The sequence below is a fragment of the Neolamprologus multifasciatus genome, chromosome 8 (assembly GCF_963576455.1).
Source record: "Neolamprologus multifasciatus chromosome 8, fNeoMul1.2, whole genome shotgun sequence".
NCBI lineage: Eukaryota > Metazoa > Chordata > Actinopteri > Cichliformes > Cichlidae > Neolamprologus > Neolamprologus multifasciatus.
Genome location: NC_140446.1, coordinates 29,561,508 through 29,571,675, shown reverse-complemented (window position 1 = coordinate 29,571,675; position 10,168 = coordinate 29,561,508). Strand labels below are relative to the sequence as shown.

General features: G+C 37.2%; 1 protein-coding gene across 1 annotated transcript in view; it reads right to left on the bottom strand.

Moving 5' to 3' along the window:
- Window positions 1-5,439: 5,439 nt before the first annotated feature.
- The window catches only part of plcd3b (phospholipase C, delta 3b), a 28,823-nt gene continuing 24,094 nt past the window's right edge, over window positions 5,440-10,168 (bottom strand). The window contains exons 13-16 of the mRNA XM_085171336.1: window positions 9,789-9,967; window positions 9,446-9,581; window positions 7,352-7,501; window positions 5,440-7,233 (exon numbers count right to left, since the gene is read on the bottom strand). Of these exons, the coding sequence (XP_085027462.1) occupies window positions 7,091-7,233; window positions 7,352-7,501; window positions 9,446-9,581; window positions 9,789-9,967 (608 nt within the window). The 3' untranslated portion in view covers window positions 5,440-7,090. The remainder of the gene's footprint in view (window positions 7,234-7,351; window positions 7,502-9,445; window positions 9,582-9,788; window positions 9,968-10,168) is intronic.

Below are 10,168 nucleotides of genomic sequence, written 5' to 3'. Positions count from 1 at the left end.
TTGGTTGGCTGTCTTCCTTGATGCATCTGTGTACATTTTGACATAATTGTAATACCGACCAATGTATTCCTGTGCTGTATGTGAATTTAAAATAAAACCCCTATCCTTGTTCTTTTTGTCCAATAGTGTGAAGTTTACTACAGCATCCATGGTGGTCTTGTAGGTAACGGTGCTATTTCACTAATGCTGATCTTGTCCAGATTAAGTTCAGGTGCTTTCTGACTCAGTGTCGACCCAAAGCGCTTCATTTCTCTTTTTCCCAGCAGGATTGAAAAACAGTTTTTGTTGGATGATGTTGACCATGTCCTTAGAGACTTGTCCAGTAGTTCAGTGTTAGCCGCTCTCTTCTGATTTCTAGTGGCATTTCTCCCGTCTACCTGTACTGCTGCTGTTGGGGTTGTTTTAAATGCACCTGTGCAGACTCACAAAGACTTGCTCCGGCAGCAGAATTATATGCTATACACCCATAATCCAATACTGATATAATTAACCCAGTATTAACACTACATTATTTTGCAGATGTTTGATGTTAAAGCAATTGGTCTGTAGGTTCCTGGCTTGTATCATCCTTCTCTGGTTTATGTGCCACATGAGCTTTGTGGTAACTTCCCTCCCTCCAAACTCTATCCCTAATATTAATTGAGTTATGAATTTTACCAAAGGTTTTTGCCATCATATGTGCCTTTTCTTCATTTTTCACTGCTGTAACTTCCCCATCATTTAATACTGGATGCCCATATTCTCTTATAATTGTATTCATCCTTCTGATCATTGACCATACCTTATCAGTTTCTGTCTCTCTCCCCACAGAATTACAAAAGCCCCTCCAACTGTCCCTCGTTGAATTTTAATGGTTTTTCTTACATTAGCTCGTGACTTTTTATATTCAACAGGATTCTGATCATTCTGATTTCTTTTTAACATTTTAAAAGCTTTATTTCAGCACTTCATCATATTCCTTTGTCCACCAGTATACAATCTTTTTGCTTCTACCTCCTTTCACTTGACTTGAAAGGAATCCATGTTTATAAAGTCAACAAGAGCAATGTGCTGAGCTCATTGTGGACTCAAATTCTTTGTTGTGAGGTTCTGGTTGGTTTGAAAATATCATGTGATTTAGCAAATGACCAGCTTGATTTCTTTATTTTTTGATTATTTATGATTTATGAACTATTTATTAAACGTATAATATTCATTCACTTATAACACAATAACAAAATCCAAGACACAAATATTAATATTTTTAAGAAATATTAAAGAAAGTAAAGAGAGAGCAACCTCAGCATTCAAAGAAGACAGATCTTTGCTCCATCGAAGGCCTCAGGGGGACTTAGTGGCTCTCATGTAAAAAGTCTTCAGCAAAATTTTGGTTTCTGTCCAATTAAATAGATTCAAGTTTACTAACTAAAAAAAGTTGTTGGGCAAAATACTTTTTATATGCCAGGGTTACACTATCAAGTTCCACCTGAAGGCCACAGTCCAGGTTAAGTACAAGTGTCACGTCCGGTGTGGCAGACGTGTGGAGTTTGTAGAAAGGACCCAAAAGGCGGCAGCTCTGGTGCAGGTGAGTATTTATTTACAGGAGTGGGTACAAACAGCAATGGTGGGTGAACATGAAACTGGAAAACCTAAACTGGGTAAACTAACAAAACAAACCAGAAACGAAGATGCAGGGAGGTACGGCGAAATACACAGAGAGACGCAGGGAGACCGAGGGGAACAACACAGACGAACCAGCAACGAGGACGAGGTAACACACACTATAAATACACACGGCAGGAATCAGGGGATGGGAAACAGGAGGGGAACACACCTGGAAGACATCACAGCTGACGAGGCAGGGGAAACGTAAACAGAGCACACTGACATAAGACACAGACTTTCACAATAAAACAGGAACTTACACATGCAAGGACACAGACTAAGAAAGGCGGACTAAACACAGGAATACATGAGCAGAACAGAGTAAACACTAAACAGAGGAAGAACAGAACCAACAATCACGCTAATGGAAAACACAAAACGCTGGGTCAAAAGGACCCAGGACCATGACAACAAGAATTGAAACAACAATCCTTTTGTAGTGAGTAACTGTATTACAAAGTGACTACTTTGGATAAACCATATGAATATTTATTTATAAATAATTAAAAAATAAATATGAACACTGAAATCCTGCTATCATTACAATGCTAACAGGTCAAACACAATTTCTTGATAATAAATGGCTTCACCCAACCACAAGACACTAATTCTGCCAAGATATGCAAACTTTGAGCAAACTTGTATCTGTCCTGGCTTGGTCAGTCAGGTAAGTATTGATGATTTCACTGCTGGTTGGAAGTAGGAGACATTGAATTTAGAGAAATGTGTCAGAAGTGATCTACACCGTTTGATGAATAATCTTGACCATGAAACTACAATCGCGTTGCCAAAGCAACCAAAGAGGTTAAATATTAAACAGGAAGATTTATCCTGGATTTGTGTGATCAGTTACTTTTGTTTTAAACAGTTCCCTCTCCTCGACACGTCTACAATTCTTCCCTTCATTTCTTTATTCCAATCTTGTAAACTAAATATAAAGAATGAAAGATGTTATACAAAACAACAGAATAATGACAGAGAGCCAACAATGCTGAAATCAATACTTATTTACTAGCTCACAGTGATATTTTTCAGTTTGTTGAACACTATTCAGAAGAATTGTTTGTTATAAATATCATAAGTTTGATTGGTGTACAGAATGTATGCACAAACACAATATTTTAAATATAATAATAACAAAAACAGTGGAAAAGGTTCAAATTTGAGTTTGTCTGCAATCTCTACAGTTCAGAAAACAGCTTTTGACATTTTAACCTACAATGTACAAAGGAAATTGAGCAAAATCCAGAGAAATAATTTATAAAATCTGGGTTTGTGATCTTAGCAGAATATCAGCATGTTTTTTTGGTTAATCATATAGTTAGTTCTGTTTCAGTTTTGTCATTTAATTGTCTCATAAAATGATGGGCCTGACAGTAAATGTACAATTCTTATCTCAGACATTTCTAAATATCCATTTGTGCTAAACTTATGTTCACATGCCCACGTGGTATCTTAAGTAAACATCGAACAAATATGTGACAAAACTACCATACTATGTCTATTATGCAATCGATTTAATCATTCAATCATTTTAAGCCTTTATGTTTACAGTAAGCTACAGCTTCAGAATAATACTGTCTGTCCACTGCCCAGTGCTAAAAACGAATTGAATTAAAAAGTTTTCATATAGTTTGTCCTTATATAGATGTTATAGGTTCTGTAACCTTTTTTTTTTTTTTTTTTAAGTCAGATCGATATATTATTTTTTAACACCAATACTGATATTTGGAGATTTTAAATCTCTGACATTCCAGTGAATTTCCTGTACTCTTTTCTTTCAGATGTATAAAACATGACCCGATTACCCTAACATTTATTTGTAGTTATTTATTTACTTGTTTTACACTTCACCCTGCTCAGATCAGCTGTTCCATGCGTTACCAACAGGACAGCCGCAGAGTGTCCTCTTGTGGACACAGTCTGCAACTTCAATGCTCATAACATGGTTGAAGGAGAAAAACAATATTAAAAATCTTCCCTTAAATATAATAACGCTGCCAGCCAGCGCAGGGGAAACTGCAATTAAGTTTCCACACAGGACCTGGTTTGTAATAAATAAAATTAATTTATTCAGGTTATCTTTTTTCTGATACTAAAATGTGTTTGTTGATCTGAAATATAAGTGTAAGAAATATACAACAAAAAAGAATCCATGAAAGGAGCAAATACTTTTTCACAGCACTGTATATCATGTTTATCTACAGCAGAGGAAAATGTTTGGTCAATGTGGCAACAGGATATGTGAGGGATACATTTAGTCTAGCAGCATTATCCACCTCCTCCTAGCAGGTCCCAAAGTCTTCCCAAGCTGGAAAAATACATAACTTTTCCTGCCCAGACTTGGGCATTCCCTGAAAACAGAAGATCAGCAGCTCTACTCTTTCTAAGGAGAAACGTCCTTTGGCTGATTGTCTCTGAAATCTCATTACCCAGACCTCATGATCCTAGATGAGGATGGAAAGGTCAGAGGGGAATCAAAACATGTACACTTTTATACTCTACCACAATGCTCTGGTATGACTCAGGTATTACTAATAATATTACCATAATATATACCATACTGCAAAACCGACATTTTATCATAGATACATTAATATAGATTACAATACTCTCATACGATATCTTTTCTTTTACTTCTTGGTTATGAAATCATTTTTGTTTATGTAATTCAAGTTTACAGATCCAGAACCTCATGTCATACTAATACATACCAAAACAGTATTAATCACAGGGGAAATCAATTTTATTTCAAGTTTAATTCTAATTCTAATGGATGTTGAACATCTGCTTTGCTTTGTCTCCATACTTAAACATGAAGGTCAATATATTCATGTGTTAAAGTGGGATTCAGCAGGTGTGGGAACCCTGATATTTGAGCAGATTTTGTGTTTAGGCTGTGGTTAGCCTAAACTGTACTACTGCTCTTATTGGGTTTAGCCATCTGAATTCAACAAAAGATAAGCAGATGTTACACAAACTATCACGACTGATTTTCAGCCCATAGGCAGTATAAAAATATAAATGTGGAATTCAGTGAATGTGTCTGTGAATGTTCTCAGTCATCCAGGCCATCATAGTCTAAGGCGCTTGGAAAGAAAAGCATTTGGACTTCTTTAAGTTTCCTTGAAGATGTTTCACCTCTCACCCGAGAAGCTTCTTCAGTTCTAAGAGCAACTGGTGGAAAGTCCCAGATTTTAAGCCCTATGGGAGTACAGGAATATGGGAGCCCCCTTGGGAAGGGATCTCAAAACTTCCCAACAATGGTTGTACGACACCAACTGACAGACAGTTGGTGTCGTACAACCATTGTTGGGAAGTTTACTTTTAAAATGTATTCCACTACAGATTACAGATTACATTACCCAAAATGTATTCTGTAACGTATTCCGTTATGTTACTCAATGAGAGTAACGTATTCTGAATACTTTGGATTACTTAATATATTATCATGCTGTTTACAACTACATGAATGTCCTATTGCTGTGTGATTTATTACTATCACTGAAGGTTACTCGCCATACCAATACCAGCTAGATTTTTAAATCTTAATATAAAATGAGTAACAGTAGGTGGACATTAGGTAAGGCTGGACTTTTTGCAGCAATCTCGTATAGAAAACTATTTAGCGCTTATATAAAACAGGCTCCGAACCGTAGCGTCGGGCTCGTAGCCGAAAACTAGCTTTACTTTGTTGTCTAGGTCAACTTTGATATGCGGGCTGCAAGTAGAGGTGACATGGGCCGCGAGATTGAGACACAGTCATTAGAGGCTCTTAATGCATGTTTTGTTCGGGTGTCCACCAGCGTGGAATTACCATAAATAGAGCGGGCATAGCCTAACATATGAAACAGGAAAAGACCGCCATGCAATCCCTTTGTTTCAACAAAGTAACTGTATTCTGAATACCACCTTTTTAAACGGTAAGTGTAACGGAAGACAGTTACTTTAAACACGTAACGCCGGTACATGTATTCCATTACTCCCCAACACAGCGTACAATACCAACTGTCCAAACTTTACTCTTGGCACAGTACAGTCAGACAAGTACCATTCTCCTGGCCACCACAAAACCCATCCATTGGATTTCCAGACAAAGAAGTGTGATTTGTCACTCCAGAGAAAACTTCTCCACTGCTCTAGAGTCCAGTGGTCTCATGCTTTACACCAAGTGCTTGTATTATATAATGCTTGGACGCAGCTGCTCGGCCATGGAAACACAGTCCATTATGCTCTCTATGCACTGTTCTCAAGCTAATCTGAAGGCTACATGAAGTTTAGAGGTTCTGGAGCAATTGACTCAGAAACCTGGTGACCTTTGTGCAGTATGCACCTCAGCATCCACTGACCCCACTCTGTGGTTTTATGTGGCCTACCACTTTGTGGCTGAGTTGCTCTCATTCCCAGTCGCTTTTACTTTGTTATAATACCACTAAAAGTTCATTGTGGAATATTTAGTAGCAAGGAAATTTCATGACTGGACTTGTTACACAGGGGGCATCCTAGCAGGACATCCTGGAATTAACTAAACTCCTGAGAGTAACTCATTCTTTCACTGCATGCCTAGGCACTTGATTTTATACACCTGTGGCCATGGATGTGATTGGAACACCTGAATTCAATGATTTGGATGCGTGAGTCAATACTTTTGGCAATATGTATGCATTAAGCTGTTTGAAACTTTGTACTTCCAATTGCCTGCCACTAATGTTACTTCTTTTATGCTTGATCCTCTTCTTTAGCACTAGCTAGATTTCCCTTTGTTTAATTCATCACACGCTATAAGAACCTGTGATGGAAACACTAACAGTTATCTGTTACTTTGATGTTTAAAAGTGTGAAATGTGAAGAAATAACTCTTCTCAAGAGTCTTAAATTTAAAGTAACAAACATTTGAAAATGTAAGGAGTAGAAAATATGTATATTGATATACAGATATATTTTGGTTAAGATGTAGGGAGTAAAAGTAAAAGTTGTCAGAAAAATAAATACTCAAGTAACGTACAGATAAACAGATCTAAAACAGAGCTAAAAATTCTACTTAACTACAACAACATGTATATAATACAAAGTACTTGTACTCTATTAGTTGTCAGCTCTGACTCCGACCCTACTCTAAGAGTTTAAAGTACTTGGGAAGCTTTCTACAAATGAGACATTATTACAATAATTCAGGTAAAACAGACACTTAAATTCACTGCTCTGAAATCTTAGGTGTATCATAAGTCACTGGTATGCACAGTATTACCTAATTGGCTTTTAGCATTGCATAACAATGCTGTCTTCTTAACAAATCTCAAATACAGTTTTGAAACAATACTATTGTGTAAAAAAATGAATCAGTTGATGATACCGGTGCTACATCTGTGAGAGAAAGCTGTAACCACTGAGTTTTCTCTGATTAACTACCATGGAATGATCATGTGGCTGAAGGGCAGAAGTGGGATTAGGGATTCTTGGTTGGAAAGTGGGTTGGTGATTTGGCTGAAGATTTGGAATTCTGACAGGAAGTGACCTTAATATGTATAAAGAGTGACGCAGGTGAAAGGCTTGATCCATCCATCTTGAGCAGTCGGACATGACGATAACCTGCAGAGTTAAGGGGGTTTAAGATAAGTAGAATATGTGGCTATTCATATTGTGTTGATGTTGACGACACACCCACACACTCACACACACATATTAACCCATTCGCTGCCACACATACCTGTGCGGACACTGGGGAAAGGGAGAGTGAATTGTCCCAGGAAGTCATTTCTGGAAGTATAGTCATGATCCTCCACCAAAAAGCGGACCAGAGCCAAGTCAGGGACATGGACGGTAAAGTTAAAGGTGCAGTCCCACCGTGGATTAAAGCCTGTAATGAAGAACATAAATTCACACACTAATTTTTGCAATGTGTAAAGTTATAGTGTTTCTAAGCTTTTATGCCTGGTGTAAAACTGAGCTGTCCACTTTTAATACAACCTAACATGATTATAGAAATCACTGCATGGCTCAAGAGCTGTTAGTGAACACCATTCATCACTGCATTTCCAAAGTTCAAACTTTACCATGCAAAGAAAATAAAGTAAATGAAAAAAAATGTATGTAATGTAATATTAGTTTCTTTCACATTCTTACTTCTTCCATGGCTTCTTCTTCTGAGATGATAAAACATACAGTAGTTATAATCCTTAATATCTTGACACTCAAGGTGCAAAACTGAATTAAAAAATTGGCTCCATGGCGCACAAGCACCTATGAATTATCTTCTTCTCCACATTTAGTATATTACATACGTGGCCAGTCTCTAGCCACATACTTAGGTAGAATCGCAATTTCCATCTGGCCCACTGTTTTAAACACTGCGCAACATGGTGATTTTTTACAAAATCAGTATATGTAAATTTTATTGAGCAGAGGTGGCAAAAATACACATTGTTTACTTTAGTAGAAGTAAAGATATTGGTGTTAAAAAATAATTAAAAAAAAGGATGAAATTTACTTGTAGTGGCTCAGCATGGGGGAAAGAAACACAACTCATAATAATTTCCATTGTGCGCTCCAGTAGATTTTCTTTGTATACAGGGTGTGCTCAGCTGATCTGCTGCTGCTGAGGTTCACTGCTCTTTGTGGATTTACACAACTTAATTCATTAATGTGTAACCCAATAAGCTATCTTGGCTTATTTCTAACTCCTGCACTAATATATACTGTTTATAATGTCTTTATACAAGACAGTATACAGGTGGTATGAAGGTGGAATTTAATGAATGAATCTAAGCATCATCAGGTTATTGTAAATTAACACTGACCATGAACATCACAGCCACTGTGCAACAGTCCATAACAGTGCTTTACTGTAAATTCCTCACAATACTGCTAAGCTAACCTGTTCATCCTGCACTAAACTGCAGAATATGTTCATGCAGCTTATGAATAATATAATTGTAGTGTACCTCAATTTGTTTTGCAGGACGTTTCACAATATGAAAATCATAACTTCACATCATACACAGATCCAAGATCTTATTTAAAAATTAGGGCAAGCCTACGTTTTAATTTGCAGTTTATCAAATGCCAGTTGGAAAGTACACGCGGTGTAACTTCAGCTAGCAGAAACACACAAAATATATAAGCTGTGCACAAACAGTGTGTTTGCTACTATTTGTTGAGCTGATAGAGAAGTTTCATTTGAAATTACCTGAGTTATTCCCTTTTTATGTACCCCTCCTGTGTAGTGCTAGCTTGACACTAAAGTAACGGACAGACATCTGCACCAAAAACACCACTTCAGCCCATTTTCACCCCTAGTTAGTAGGGGTTTGACATTTTTATATATAAAGAGTAATAATTGTAATACCTCAAATTTGTTTTCATATTCTTATGGTCCTCATTTTTATTTTAGTTTAGATTATTTCTAGTTGCACAGGGGGAAAAGACATTATGGCCCAGTCTGTTTCCTGTAAATATTGCAGAATAGATAATAAAGTTGACTTCTTTTCGTCTAAACTTCTTTTATAAAGGTGGTCACATTTGCTGCTGATTGGCCACTACTTACTCTCTTAATTTTTCTGAAAGCAATAAAGGTGTTATTACTTTTTCATAGGTTGCCTCTGCATGTTAGCTTCATTTTCTTAAATAAATAGTGATGTTGTACTATGTCCCAAAGAGAACCCACATGGGTACGAAATTATAACCTGTCACAATCAAACCCAGGAACCTCTTTCTGTGAGATGACAGGGCTAACAACTACACTACCCTTAAAGCTGAAGCCATTTAACTATAAAATGATCTTTTATTGTAAAGACATATATACCATTGTTTTCAACATAATGCGTTTTCTTCTTATTGTTGTCAATAGGAGCGCCGTGGATCTCCACCCACACTTGTGGGTCCACAATGGAGCTGGGCTTATCCCATTCTGGTTTAGGCAGCTGCTGAGCTGAAATGACCTGGAATAACAACAAAGCAAGAGAGATCTTTATTTAATTAAAGTATCATTATAGATTGGAGAAGAAGAACCCACTCAAGAAATAGACAAATTTCTTTAATGGGTTATGTTTGGAATCAATATTGAGGCAACTAGAGCTTTCTAAAATCGTTACAATAAGAAACATTTGGTCACCAAGCTTAAAATACAGATTTAGTTTCCATCTTACCCGAACAGTGAGCATGACAGGTTTGTGGCCAGGACCTCCTCCCACATTCTCAGGATTGAAAGTACTGTCAGGCTGACACAAGAAGGCAGGTTTCAGAATGTACCCACACTCACCATTTTGCAGAAACCTGCCTTGGTTCAAATCCATCTGCTCACCAGGTGTCTGGAAGTTCAGAGCAACTGGAGAAAACAAAACATCAGTGTGAAGAGCACGCAGGCCTCCCGAGACAATGTCCATCAGAGATGGGCAGTAACGCGTTACTTGTAACGCTTTACTGTAATCCGATTACTGTTTTCAAGTCACGAGTAAATTAAGGGATTACTATTGCAAAAACAGTAATTAGATTACCGTTACTTTCCCGTAGGAACGCTGCGTAACTG